The 14,484-nt window shown below is 34.4% G+C and overlaps 1 protein-coding gene across 1 annotated transcript in view; it reads right to left on the bottom strand.

Moving 5' to 3' along the window:
- Window positions 1–1,276: 1,276 nt before the first annotated feature.
- trio (trio Rho guanine nucleotide exchange factor) overlaps window positions 1,277–14,484 on the bottom strand; it is a 342,911-nt gene continuing 329,703 nt past the window's right edge. Inside the window, exons 48-51 of the mRNA XM_089254104.1 lie at window positions 10,760–10,939; window positions 10,000–10,180; window positions 7,264–7,306; window positions 1,277–3,571 (exon numbers count right to left, since the gene is read on the bottom strand). Of these exons, the coding sequence (XP_089110230.1) occupies window positions 3,535–3,571; window positions 7,264–7,306; window positions 10,000–10,180; window positions 10,760–10,939 (441 nt within the window). The 3' untranslated portion in view covers window positions 1,277–3,534. The remainder of the gene's footprint in view (window positions 3,572–7,263; window positions 7,307–9,999; window positions 10,181–10,759; window positions 10,940–14,484) is intronic.

A 14,484-nucleotide genomic window follows, 5' to 3' on the forward strand; every position in this document is an offset into this window, starting at 1 on the left:
CTCTTGCTTCAACACATGAAAAACAGAGGAAAAAGTGTAACTTTCTTAATTGCTACTCTTCCTGAAGAAACATCCTAATTGAAGCATTTATTTCAGAAACCGCCTAAAGGGCAGAATTTCAAATTTTGAGATATTCAAGAAAAACCTTCTAACTGAACTAAAAGCATATTTAATTAAAAAAGGATTTTTTTAAGAAAAAAAATCCTGAATGTGAAGGATGATTCTGTACATAAAATGGGAACATGATATATTCATTAACCACTTTATGATGAAGGACATACTATTGCGTCCAAATGCCAGTACAATAAATTCAAACAAGTTCTCTCGGTTTCCTTTCCTTTCTCTTTATCATCTTGAAGCTTTTTTACAACCCTATAATTTGTTTTCTTCTTGTGTTTTGCATACCCTGATAGTGATTTTTTCCACCACACATGATGTATCTTTTTTATAAGAGTAAAAGAGACCAGGTGAAAAGATAAATCTAATGAGGGTGAAAAGATAAATCTAACTTTGTATTTACATTCTCTTATCAACTTATTTATTACATTGTTTTACTCTTTCATTTGTTTCTGTTTTTCCTTTTCTCTTTTAATTTTTTCTCCTTTTCCTTTTTCCAACATGCAATTAGGTTAGGACAGTGTTTCTCAATCTGTGGTTCGTGACTATGTTATAAGTGGTCCCCAAACAGACTTGGTAAAATTAATTCTAATCAAACTTAATTCCAACTGAATGACAAAATATTCATCCTTTGTGATTGATTTTAGTGATATCCATATAGGCTCAAAAACTTCAAACTTGGATTCAACATGCATCATTGTGTCAGGAATTGCAGTCCTACGGGATATGTCACTAAATTTAGTCAAAAAATGTAATTTATTGCTTTAAATGCAACTTGCTAATTACTGCTACATTGCAGAATGGCGTGTAAATAAAAAGGCTGCTAGAAATCACAGTAAAAAAATATTTCATGAAAAAAATTCAAATGATAACCATATTTCATTAAGAAAAATATATTAAACTGGGATCTTTTAAATAGGGTAAAATACAGAACATCACCAATTGTCATAAAAAATGTTGTGAGTAGTCACTATCACAAATTGTTGTTAAATTTTCTGAAAAATTAAAAAAAAAATTATGAATCTGAAGAGTATGAAAGATGAATATTTATTGTCATTATCATCATAATGTAATTTATATATTATGAAAAAACGCTGTGTATTCATGACCCTATACAAATTCAATATTTATTGTATAAAAAAAATCAGAACAACCAAAATTAAAAGAATGTCCTTTAATATGGGACACAAGTGGTCCGTCAAATTTTTTTAGACATTCTATTTTTTAGACAAAGTGTTCATACGTAGATATTTTAAATATGATTCTTTTCTCCTTTCAATACTCCTTCCTGACGTTTTGTCAAAGTTGACGGTTTTCTTGTATGAGCATAGCCATTACTTTTCAAAGATTCTTATCCATGCTTTGTTTTTTTTCCACACATTAAGTAGAAATTGCTTCAAATTTCACTCAGAACTTCTTTGGTACCAAGTTTGAAACACTTGGCGGAACATTTGCAATTGATTTTATCAGGAACAGTTTTCTGAATGATAGTCTTACCTTTGTAAGTGGCATATTCTTAGCCCTAAACTCGTGATGTTTATACAATATGACGTTTGTAAGTGCCTGGATTAGCGACACCTTTTCTTCAAAGTTTCCAAGTCTGATTGCGATTCACTAGACACTTTTTTCAAATTTACAAAACAGAGAACAAAAAATAATCCCTAGAACCCTCAAAATAAACTTTCAAAATGCAGAATAATCAGAAACAACCTGTTTGACTCTTTTTAGATCTCATAAAACCCGTTAATGATGTCGGTGCTGCCAACTGTACAAGATTTTAGAATAGAACTCCCCCCCCCAAGTGATGTGGCTTGCAGAGTTTCTGCATTGAACGAATATTTCAGGGAGGCAAAATGTGGGTATACAAAACATTTTTTTCAACAGGTTTCTGCACCAAACAAAGCATTAACTCAATTTCAAATTTCTTATCAGTTATGGGGTTCCTGAAATAAGCACTTGAATTATATTGAAGTAAATAATAAAAAGGGAAGAACTTGACACCCCAAAATATCAATATTAGATCAATTCAAACTTTCAGAAGTGGTCGAAATGTAAAGAGCACAACAGGTAGCAAAATGATCACAAACCTAACTTGTCCATATGAAAGCTCCTTGTGACCTTGTACAAGAAGCTATCATATACCAATTACATTTTTACTGCAAAATAGAATAATACAAAGAGACGTTCCAAGAAGCTAACTAAATTTTACGAACCATGTTGTGGTCTCCCACTTATCTCAGTTTACATTATTACTTTTTTATAACTTGAAATTATAATAAAATTAAGATTATATGTCCTTTCAATATTAACATGAACAAAATTATTTCTTTCAGAATAATTACACAAACAAGCATTGAGTAATACTCTTATGCGGTGATTAAATATCAATTCAAAATGAAAAATATCTATTCAGAAAAAAAAAAATGTCAACTGTTTTTTTCAGAAAAACCTTAAATCAGTTCAATTTATATTAAACATTGAAACTATATTATTTGAGAGAATTTGGATTTGAATAGTAGATAATTTAAACTTTACATAGAGAAAAAATAAAAAACCTAACAAAACATAACAAAATATATTTACATACTCATCATGCACACAACACTTGAAACAATTTTTTTTCAAACAGAATGAGCCAAATGATGCATTTTACTAATTGGAAGACAATATGTGTTATAAAGTAATAAATAAATATGAGATCTAGTCTCATTTCGCTGCAGTGTTTGCAAAGCCATGATAGAAATCTAAAAAAATCATGTATCAAGTTTTTTTTTGCTATCGACAACAGTAACAAACATTAAAATGAAATAAAAATGAACACACATTGTATGATTTCTATATGATGTAAATGCTATGACATGTTCAACATTTGCAGCGTAAGCTACTTGAACAGGTATATATCACAGTTATGGATCTTCATGAGTCACTCTACATTGACTAATAAAACCAGAAGATGAATGCACACACATCAGTCTATAGACACCATGGTCATGCACTTCTTGCTCAGACATTTATTGAGAGCAAAAAAGTTCAAAAACTTGGCCGTAGCAAATGAAGTCTCTGACCTTGCATTTCCATATAGCAGGAACATAACTATGGTCATATTATCACTTCGGTTCAGCACTATATCAATTTCATGAACGCACTATATCAATTTCAATTTCATTCAGAAAGCATTCACCACAATATATTTAAAAAAACTCTGATAGATATTCAACTGAATGATATATTTTTTAAAAAATTTCATGTCTGTCATGACAAAAGTTGTATGCCTGAGCTTCGAAGAAAAATAACAATGGAAAATGCTCACTGACATTGAGAAAAAAAATTTTCAAGGACACACATAGAGGCACATGTAGGCATTACTCTTATGATAACACAGACTTGCAGATGTTAAAGCTTGAAATACAGTAACACTCATCTATCTTCTTGCCTATTCACTTCTTCCACATAGCTGTTTAAAAAAAGTAATAAGGTTTTCAAATAAAATATCAGAAAAATAGGATAATAACAAATAACAATGAGATAACATAAAATGATGTATATGATTGAATTATTGAAGCATTCACTAAATTATTAACATGTTTTTAAGAAATTCATTTTTTTCTTTAAACTGGTTTACACATTTCGGCTCAGCAATGGAGAGCCGTCATCAGAACCACATGGTCAAAAACCACACACAAGTAGTAAAAGACCATTGGGAGGGGTATGATATTTACTTTTGGATGTCTGTAAAGATCGCCTTTGTATTTGCTAAGCCTCAGTGGTCTTTCAATGCGAATTACAGTGCCATCTGTTGTAAAGTGTTGATAACCTTGTCTTGGATGAGGTCTATAAAGTTTGCCCAAGCCGACAACGTAGGTGGCATGTTACTTCCATCATCAGGGTGTCTACCAAATACCAAAAGCAAAATTCGGGGCCTTTTTGGTGACTTTTCTATGACCTTTTCTCATTCGACAAAATGAACCATACTGAACTGTTTTCTTATATCAGTGGTTTCCAAACTGTGAGTAGCAACCACCTACGGGGGTTTGAGCTAATAAAATAGGGGGTCTAATAAAATAGGGGCCAAATGAAGGGGGAACATGAGTGAATTTACAAAATAAAAACATTTGATAAGAAATCGATTATTTTAATCCTTTAAAACTTTCCACAGAGCATGATGATGTCAATGCATATACACGCATACAGACATGCCAACACATTGGCATGAAGCCTCTCAGTAGTATTGAATGTTGAACTTTACCATGATGAGGGGAAACCCATCCAACCATAATAGGAAAAAAAAAAAAAACAAACCTATTTCTTTTTAAAAATTATTTAAATACAACACTCCAAAGGAACTGGATCCTAAAAGCTTGAACCGCATAAGCCACCCGCACAAAAGTATGCATGACTACTGGTTGTTTCTCGTGCGGAGGCAACGAAAAATGTCCATCTTCTGCCTATGCCAGTAATTTTTTAATCGGGGGGGGGGGGGGTCGTTCCTATCCCCATCCCTCTCTGTATCCTCACAAATGCCTTCAACCAACTTTGAGAGGTCCGCTAAGCCCTCAGTAGATCATTAATATCCAATGAAATCCATCCCAGTATATGTCCTTGCAGGTAGCATATACAGACGTCTCGCAGACTTCCCCCCCCCTCATTTTATAACCCCATGTTTATGTTGTATTGGAGTTCTTTCGGCACCTATGACGAAACTTTCCAAAACAAGCTGCATAGGTGCACCAGCGCAAGTTGAAAACACGTTCTATACAAACATAGATCGGCCGATTTTCCAATTCTGATAGTCAATGTGCAGGGAAGCACAGTAAGGGCTGACAAGGTTTCAGCCAGAGATAATTCTCAATATTTTTTTTTCACACTATAAATTCACTGTATGGGGGCCAGTCAAAGATCTCAGCTTAGGGGCCATACTGCAGGATGTGGTTCTCAACCTTTGGAATCCAGCGGCACGGTTGATTTATTTTTTCTTGATTGGAAGATCCAGCCATACACAAGATTAATGGGAAATAAATGGGTAAAAATGAAACAATAAACCACTCACATCCCAGTTCGGCCAATGCCAGCAGTTGAGAAACACTGCACTAGACCCTGGGCCTTCATGATGTTCATTTTTCTCTTCTTACTCCAGTAAGGAAAAATCATAACGGCTCAACTAGACAAACCCAGGGACCTTCCGAAGGATGGATTTCACATATTCCTTTTCCTATTCACATTTATCAAAGTCCGATATTAGACACTTGTTATTTGCTCCATCGTCATGCTTTGTTGTCTGTCCAAGATTGCAAGCTTGTCACCATATTCCAATGGTTCTCTTTTGTCAGCTGCCTCCCTTGCATAATCCATGGTTCATCGGCGGCTCCCCAAAAAGTTTGGCAGATATTTTCCCATATAAAAGCGAACCACTCCAAAGAGTAAATAGGTGCACAAATCAAAATTTTCAGCCCACTTTTAGAAACACTGTGGTATTTCTTTAAATTCAGCCTAAATGTTGTGTTGCAACACAATTAATAGTGAATGAGTCCAATGTTTGACTTCTCTTGAATTCTCTAGCTCTGTCACATGCATATACTGTATGATTTCGGCGCTCGCTACAACTAGTCGGTAAAGATAGACGCGATTAAAAAAAATTTATGATAATTATTTTTTTAGAAACAACTTTCTTTCTATGCGAGGGGAAAAAATTAGTATTTTTTCACCTGCGCCCCCCCCCACAAGGATGGGGCTGCAGCCCTGAGGCCTGGGACATCCACCATCATTGTTTGTTTTTTCATGCTATAAATTCACTAGAGAGGTTCCCCCACCGTGTGAAAACTCTGGCTTGCGGACCCGCCAAAAAACCAACAGTCCTGCTTCATGATATGGGGAGAAGGTCATGACTGTCATGCCAGTCAACTCCCCGCCCCCCCCCCATACCCTACAGGAATTACCATGCAATCCTGTGAGCACTGCTTTAGGGGAATATTACAGATGTTGAAAGGTCCCAACAAGCAAAGAAAGAAACGTTTTTTTGTTCATCCAAACTAAATAGCTTTTTTGCCTCGCCCATATGTCTGCCCCAATGTAGGGTGACTACACATTGACATTGTTCTTTTCTGTTGTCACTCACCCATCCATCCCTCCAAGGCAAAAAAAGGAGAAAAGAAACCTGAGAAAGAGAGAAGAAAAAATATTTAATGCCACAGCTTTCCCAAAGCCTAGATTTCAGAAAAGAAATCCAAGAAAAAGATCTCTGGAGAATCGAAAAAATCTGTAACCTTTATTCAAATTTTGTGATTTTTTTCGGGACTTCGTGACCTTTTTCTCATTCTGTGACTTTTCCGTGATGGTAGATATCCTGATCATTAACGAGAATATTCTGGCAAGTTCTGATGACGTATCCCTCGAGATACATGCCACCTACATTGTCAGCTTGGGTTAACTTTATAGACCTTGGCTGAGACAAGGTTATCAACACTTTACAACAGATGGCACCACAATTCTCATTGAAAGACCACTCGGGCTCAGCAAATACAAAGGCAATCTCTCCAGATGTCCAAAACATCATACACCCCCCTTCCAACGGTTTTTACTACTTGTGTGTGGTTTCTGACCACGAAGTTCTGATGATCGCGTGCCATTGCAGAGCCGAAACGTGTAAACCCGCGTAAAGAAAAATGTATTTGTCTTAAAATTGTGTTATTTTCTGTGACATTCACTACATGTTTCTTGGTTTTTTTTAGTTTACTCTACCACCAAGCTGAAATACCAGAGCATATTTAACAGTAAAAATTTCAGTTATTATATATTTTGAAAATACAAGGAAACTATCTAATATGGACACTGTATGAGAAGAAAACTTGTCTTAAAACAGAATAAAAATATAATCTGTTCAATGATTAGTGCTTTTATTTGCACTTTTAAAAAATGGATATCTGTGTAAAATCGAATATTATTTCTGCCTATTGACATTCTGTTTCACACAGGTTTCACTGCACATGTCATTTTGACTTGGTATTTTCATAGACATTCATATTTTAACCACCTACCCTAAAAATACATGCATGCATTTATATGGATACTCTGCTTATTTTTGTACCAGCATAACTTTAATGTTGTTAAATTTCTGCTTAATGATAAAGATATATTACTTTTTACACTCACCAATCATTATTTAATCCCGCTTTGTATGATAAAGGTTGTAGTCCTAAAAAAAAGTAAAAGTGGTGCAATCAGTCACAAAATAGCTATGAATTTAGTTCTGAATTTGCATTGTAAAAGATCATTGCTTCAATCTTTTTTAAAAAAAATAAACACACACTTGATAAAAATATATTTCATATTCTCACACACTGATATATAGCGAAATCTATCTCAATCACTATGATGGGGTGTTCAGTAAATACCCGAACAGATTTTATTTTGATACAACTATAAGTACAGAAAAATTTGCTACTTAGCCATTGCAGAGTTAGGATGATTTCTTACCATCTGCCAATAGCTGAAGTAGCAAGGTTGGAACTTAGTTAATTACATTTTGTGAAACCCATTACATGCGTTTTCTTTGTTCTTGTGTGTTCTTTCATTTTCATGTTTTTGGATCAAATCATTTGGTGTTCTTCTGAAACACCAAATTTTAAAAACTACGCACTTTAGGGTTGCTGTTACAACTTTTTTCTGACAATTCGGAAAAAAATACTAACTTGGGAATAAAATCAGGATGCATTTAAAAATTGCTGCTAGAAGTTTGTTTGATATATTCAATATTTTATATCAAATTCTGTTGAAATTGTAATTTTTTGTCTGCCGAAAAACATTTTTCTTCAGATGACCCATCATTTTTGGCTTGTCAAGACAAAGCACCAACTTCAGGTAACTTTAACTTTATTTCTTTGCTGAAATCTAAACATGAACAGCACAATGTTTTACAGTATTGGTGTACACCGATTGGCCACACACACTCTAAATGGCTATATAGCTTCCTTTGTTCAAAAGGAACAGATTCCTATTTCCCCTCTTTTTGTGTTTGTATCTAAAGAGCTGAAAGTCAAATTCTTGGATTGTGGTTTAAAAAAAAGATTGTGGTTTGAAAAAATAAGAAAAAAAAATTATGGATAGTTCGGAAGGAATTTATATATTGCAGGTTTTTATTCATTAAATAGGGGTTCAACTTCTAGTTTCATCAGAATTCGCAGGAAAAATTATTTAAATCAAGGAATTTGTTGAATTAGAGTTTGTTATACTGTATAAGGGTTCAACAGTATTTTTTGAATAGTGTTCAGTATTTTGTGTTTACCACCAGATTTTTAGTTTTTTGACATTTCTTTGTTCCAATGAAGTGCTTCTCTGCCATCTGAGATGGAATTTGTAAGTTATGTGTTGTATATACAGCATATAATTTCTTTCTTTTAAATTTTAATTGACATTTTCCAATTCATTTAATTTTTTTTAAATATAAATACCATAAAAGGCAAACTGCTCAATGAAGTGGCTGAAGAAAACACAAAATGCCCATAAAAATATAGATGTTAAATAAATTTAAAAAATTCAGCAATCCAAAATAAAAGCAATTGTGGGGTGGATAAAGTCTATTTAGAAGCAATTTTGGGAGCAGAAAAATTTTAGTTTTAGAGCAGGATGTATAAATTGGAGCAGCAAAATTGTTATAAGGAAAAAAAATAAATTGAAGCAACAATATTTGGTATTAAAAAAAATTATATAGAAAAAAAGTAAACAAATATTTAAAAAAATTGTCATATTACACTTTTACCACCAGTCTATTTAAGACGTGTGGCTCACACTTTTTGATTTCAGCTTTCAAGAACTCACTTATTTCAGAAATAATCAGAGGGCCATGGTTCAAGGAATCCAATGATAAACAATCAAGCTTTTTTCTATTTAACATGTTAACTGGTGGGGTTTATGATCCACCATTTCCGCCACACTGTTGGAGGCCCTTTATTCAGAGTGGACCACCAGTTTGAATTTCTTATAATATATAGCCTGTAAACAATCAAAATATCAACTAGACTAAAAATTTTGGACGTCTTTTCAGAAAATGGTGCACAATTAGAGTGGACTAAGGTTTACAATCACTGTGTAAACTAGGAAAACGAAATCGTTGATGCCACAATCCGGAAATCAATGATATTCCACTGGAGTTTTTTAGACATGGGTTTTATGCAAGTCATGCCGTATGTTGCAAGACAATGAATAAATATTTTGACAATGATAATGTCATTGCTTGCCAAAGTAATAGAAATAACCTCTCAAGTTTTATAGTCTGAGGAAATTCGCATTTCCTTTCGCATTTGCCTCATAAAATGTTGGTTAATATTTACGGGCATGCATGAGGGAGAAAGGGGGGGGGGAGGATATTATAATAGTGTGAGTTTTCTACATACCACAGTTTTATTTTATGAATCATGCTTTTGAAGCAAAATCAGCCTCATGTTCCACTTGCTCAGTCATTCAAGCAAGTGGAGCCAGCATCTCCCACTAAAAAATAAAATTAATCTTAGTTCTAAAAAAAGAATGATTCAAAAATCCTGCTGTCATATTTTTCAAGAAGTTTCACTGATTTCTCCAACGTAGGTGCTAGGTTGAATTTGCACAAATGAAAAAAAAGCAGTTACACTTGCCTCAGTACACATTACATTTTTACGGAAAAATAGAGTATGTACAAAAGAAAAATTCTGCAAGAAACCTTTCCCAGAATATGGCTGAAATTTACAAATCATGTGCATTGTATGTAATCGACTTACCCTTAATATCTGCAAACCTCAGTTTACCTTACATTAAAAAAAATTGTAGGATCCTGAAAATTTAATTATTGAAGTAAAGAATCCAAGAAAGTAGCCCAAATTTAAATAAGTAACAAAAATCAATCATATCAACTACCTCTAGAAAAATCTCTCTGCATATTGAGAGCAAATTTAATTTTTTCTTTCCAAAGCTTTGTAGTTTCCATTGTCTGTCCTTGAACAATGAAGGTAGTGCTATCAGAAGATTCTCTTGCACGAAGAACAAATTTATCTTGATCATTTTCTTCTAAATATTCCTCTAGCACTGCTTGTTTCATCTGAAACCAAAATTCAAAAGAAAGAGACATAGTTAATGAACAATCATTTGGTTCATGTTAAATTACTCAAAAGTTTCTAATTTAATATGAGGCAATAATACACTATGTCCCTTAAGTTTATAGACTCTAGTTTTTTCAGTATAACTTTTGTAGGGCATGGTGTAATAAAATGAAATTTTTTCACCAAAAGGAAAAGCATTTTTTCAATACTATAAAGAGCATTTTTTGCAAAATAATAAAAATTGTATTCATAATCACTAATTTGTTGAACTGAAATATCCCAAAAGTTTGTGGTATAATCAAATGCATTATAATTTCTGGCAAACATGTATTAATTAAGAACTAATAATTTTTCTATTAGTTTAAATGACATCAAACAAGTGATCTTCCACTGAATCAATTTTCAGGAGATTTAAGAACTTTTCGAGAGGTTGAGAGATAAAGCTAAAATTCGGGAAACTCCCAGAAAGTTTGGGCGACTTGGCAGCTATGTATGAATATAAAATTATTTGTCACAGAATTGTTTTTGAACATAAAATGTTAAAAAAGCACAAAACAATGAAAAATAAAATTTTGAACCTGCAAATGCTGCCTATATATGTAAGATGGACAAAAATACTGGCATTTAGGATCCACAATATCACTGAAAATGATGACATGATCAAAAAGAAAGGCATGTTTCTCTTTCCGTTTTTCGCCAGGTTCACAGAAATACAATAAACCTTGCAGTAGCAATTGCCCTTGGTGTATTGTTTTCTCCTACATAAAAAAATATAAACATCACTTTAATGTATATCCAAATATTATATACACTTTGTAGTGCTACAAAACAATAAATGAATCAATTTTTATGGTACATGATAACCTATGCTTAAAGAAAACATTTTTATCAAAATTTTTTCCACCTTGAAAGAGCATTTAAAGCACTGCCAGAGTAGAATTGCTGATTTTTAAATTCAAAAGTAATCCATACATGGCTAAATATTTTTAAACATCAATATTAAATGTTTAATTTATATTACATATACATAGTTACATTTATCCTCAGAAGACAGTGCCCATTGTTTGTGATGAGACCAGTTAGAAATTTTGTTATTTTTCCTTTATTTGCATTTTTCATTGATTTCCTTCTGTGATTATATCAGGCAAAGAATAATTTATTCTTCTGAGATATAATTAGATGCTCGATAGACACAGGGAAATTTTTTATCAATGGAGAAAATGTATTTTTAAAGCTGCAATTGATGATTTTAATCCGTTCAATATTTTTGATATATATATATATATATATCAGAAGTAGTACGGAAGAAATACAAAACACTATTCATTTGCTGCCATGCTTATGCTAATTTGAAAAAACAAATTAACCTCACCTTTATGTATTTAACCAAACTTTTATGTGAGTGAATAGAAACATGTTTTTTCCCTCGAAATCTCTTTTCCTATGCCATCTTTATCTAGGAAACTTTGAACATGGTTTTGTAGTCAGTGCTCGTGATATGGGTCACAGTATTTTCGAGGGAGAGAAGAAATTTGGATTTTTACACACAGTCATAGCAAGAGCGTACCATGAATATGAAGAATTTGGAGGAACATCAAATTTCTGACAAAGGTGCGGGAAACACCCTAAAGGAATGGAACCACAGACAGCTGAGGAGAATAGTTTCATGAGCGTGCCACACTGTCTCAAATCATTGCAGATTTCAGTGTTGAGGCATCAACAAGTGTTGCATGTGAACTGTACAACAGTCTCTCCTTGATATGAGCTTTCATAGCCGAAGGCCCATTCGAGCACTTTTGAACAATGCAAGGAACAAAACTATGCGCCTTGCCAGCATCGCCATTGGACTGTTGACAACTGAAAAAATGTTGCCTGGACTGATGAGTCGCGTTTCTAATTGTCTTGGGCTGATGAACGTGTACAGGTATGGAGAAAACCACTGTTCAAATTGGCAGAGGCTGTCATGATATGGGTACTCTGATAGGGCTACAGACAACCATAAATGATGGCCAGTAGTAAACATCCTTTCGATCACTTACACCCATTCATGTTCTGTGGTATTTGATAAGCTAGGACAATTTCAACAGGACAATGCGACACCAAAACACATTAAAAGTTGCTACAGAGTGGCTACAGGAACACTCTTGTGATTCAGTATCCTCCATACGCCACCTAAATTTCCAGACAAGAGCATTATTCAGTATATATGGGGATACCTTGCAACGTGGTGCATAAGATCACCTCACACATTATGAAATTGTGGACTGCCTTAGAGAATCATGGTGTGAATTGCTTAAGGATACCTTCACACATTAGTGGAGTCCATGCCACGCCATGTTTCAGCAGTTACGAGTGCTAGAGGAGGACCTACATGATATTAGGTGGGTGTAGCAGCTTTTTTGGCACTTCAAGGTAATATGAAGTACAATATGCAAATGCGTCAAGTTATTGAAAATATTGGGAGGGCTCAAAAGTACTGAGGGTTATATAGGGGCGTGAACACAATATTTCAATAGGTATTACCAAGATGGCGCCAAATACTGAGTGGGCTCAGGCTTATGGACAGGATAAAAGTTTATGCCAACAACAATAATGCTGTACAGTCAGCCCCCCCGTATTCACGGGGATTACGTTCCTGGGGTGACCGCGAATACGGAAATCCATGAACAACCGAAACCATAGGTTTTTTTTGTTTATTTCGTTTATTGAACATCATGAGAAGAGTAGGGTGACGCAGAGGTATAAGAGAATATAAAAGAGGATGCAGCAGTTGTTGGCGATGCTTTCTGAAAGAACACTGAGATTTCTGCTTGATGTTTCTTCTTCTTCACATCATCAAGTATGTTAGAATATGTCGACAAGGCTTCCTCTACTAATTTTTCTACATGTGAAGAACGTACCATAGAGGGATCTATGTCATGAAAATAATCTATTGCTGATTTAAACTTGCGAAGCCCTTTTGTGCTATGTTACTCATGGTGAACTTGTCTTCTACTTAAGAGCTGCCATGGCTCTAGTTATGACAGTAATAGCATTAGTGATAGTGTAATTCTTCCATACCTTCAAGGCATTTTATGCATTTGCTTCTTCTATTGCGTGGCGTGTATAGTGATCCTTGAATGTTCGCTTTCCCCCGATCAAGGGCTGAATGATATATGTTGATTAGGAGGCATATAAAGGACTTCACACTATCAGCTTTGAACACATTGGCATCTTGTTGTCCAGGAGCATTATCCAGTATCAAAAGAACTTTGAATGACATGTCTTCACTCTCAAGGTACCTTCTGACTTCTGGAACGAAACACTGTTTAAACCAATCCAGGAGAAGTGCTTTCATAGGCCAAGCCCTTTTATTGTTCAATGTTCATCCAAAATACTGGGAGCTTTGACATCCTTTCTCTTCTATGCTCGCGGATTCGCAGATTTGAAAATTACGGTGGGCTTTATCATGTACCCATACACATTTGCACATAACAACATAGTAAGTCTATCTTGAGGTCATAGCAAGTCTATCGTAGAACAAGGCGCTCGCTTTTCTTCTTGATTGATAAATGTTCTTCCAAAATAGTGCAGTTTCATCAACGTTAAACACCTGCTGCGGTACATAACCCTTCTCTTCAATAATTTTCTGCAAAGTCTTTGGAAATTTTCTAGCAGCCGCCTGGTCGGCAGAGACTTGTTCCCCAACGATTTTTACATTGCGTAATCCAAATGGTTTCTTAAACCTATGAAACCAACCTTTACTTGCATAAAATTCTGATGAAATAGATGTTTCAGCGGCCCTTCCCTTTATAGAAGAGTAGAATATTATCGCCTTTTCCATTATAATATTACAATCAATTGGAATACTTTTTTTGTAGCAGTCTTGTACTCACACAAGACAGCATTTTGTGTACGAGAAACACATGGATCCATTAGGCGATGCCAAGTTTTCACTGCCCTGCCAAAGATGCAGCTACAGCCACGGCTGAACGAATTTCAGATTCATTTTTCTTGATATATATCACTGTAGATTCGTTGATTCTGTAATGGCGGACCACAGCAGCAGCAATTGACTTATTTTCGCCAAGCATATATATATCTAATTTTTCTTGTAAACCTTTCACTTTTTTTTGTTGTTCCGAAGCATTATCAGTAGCACTAGAAAAATGAGCCATCCTAAACAAGCACAACTCAAATTTTGTAAACAAAACACGTGAATGACGATTGCTGAGTGTTTCCAAAAAAATTTTCCAATGAAGGAAAAAACCGTGAATACGGAAACCGCGAATATGGGGGGGTGACTGTATTATATAGATCACTA

Source organism: Pholcus phalangioides, unplaced genomic scaffold (genome assembly GCF_987345545.1).
Source record: "Pholcus phalangioides strain wild (caught in Gottingen) unplaced genomic scaffold, Ppha-v1.0 ptg000039l_1, whole genome shotgun sequence".
Taxonomy (NCBI): domain Eukaryota; kingdom Metazoa; phylum Arthropoda; class Arachnida; order Araneae; family Pholcidae; genus Pholcus; species Pholcus phalangioides.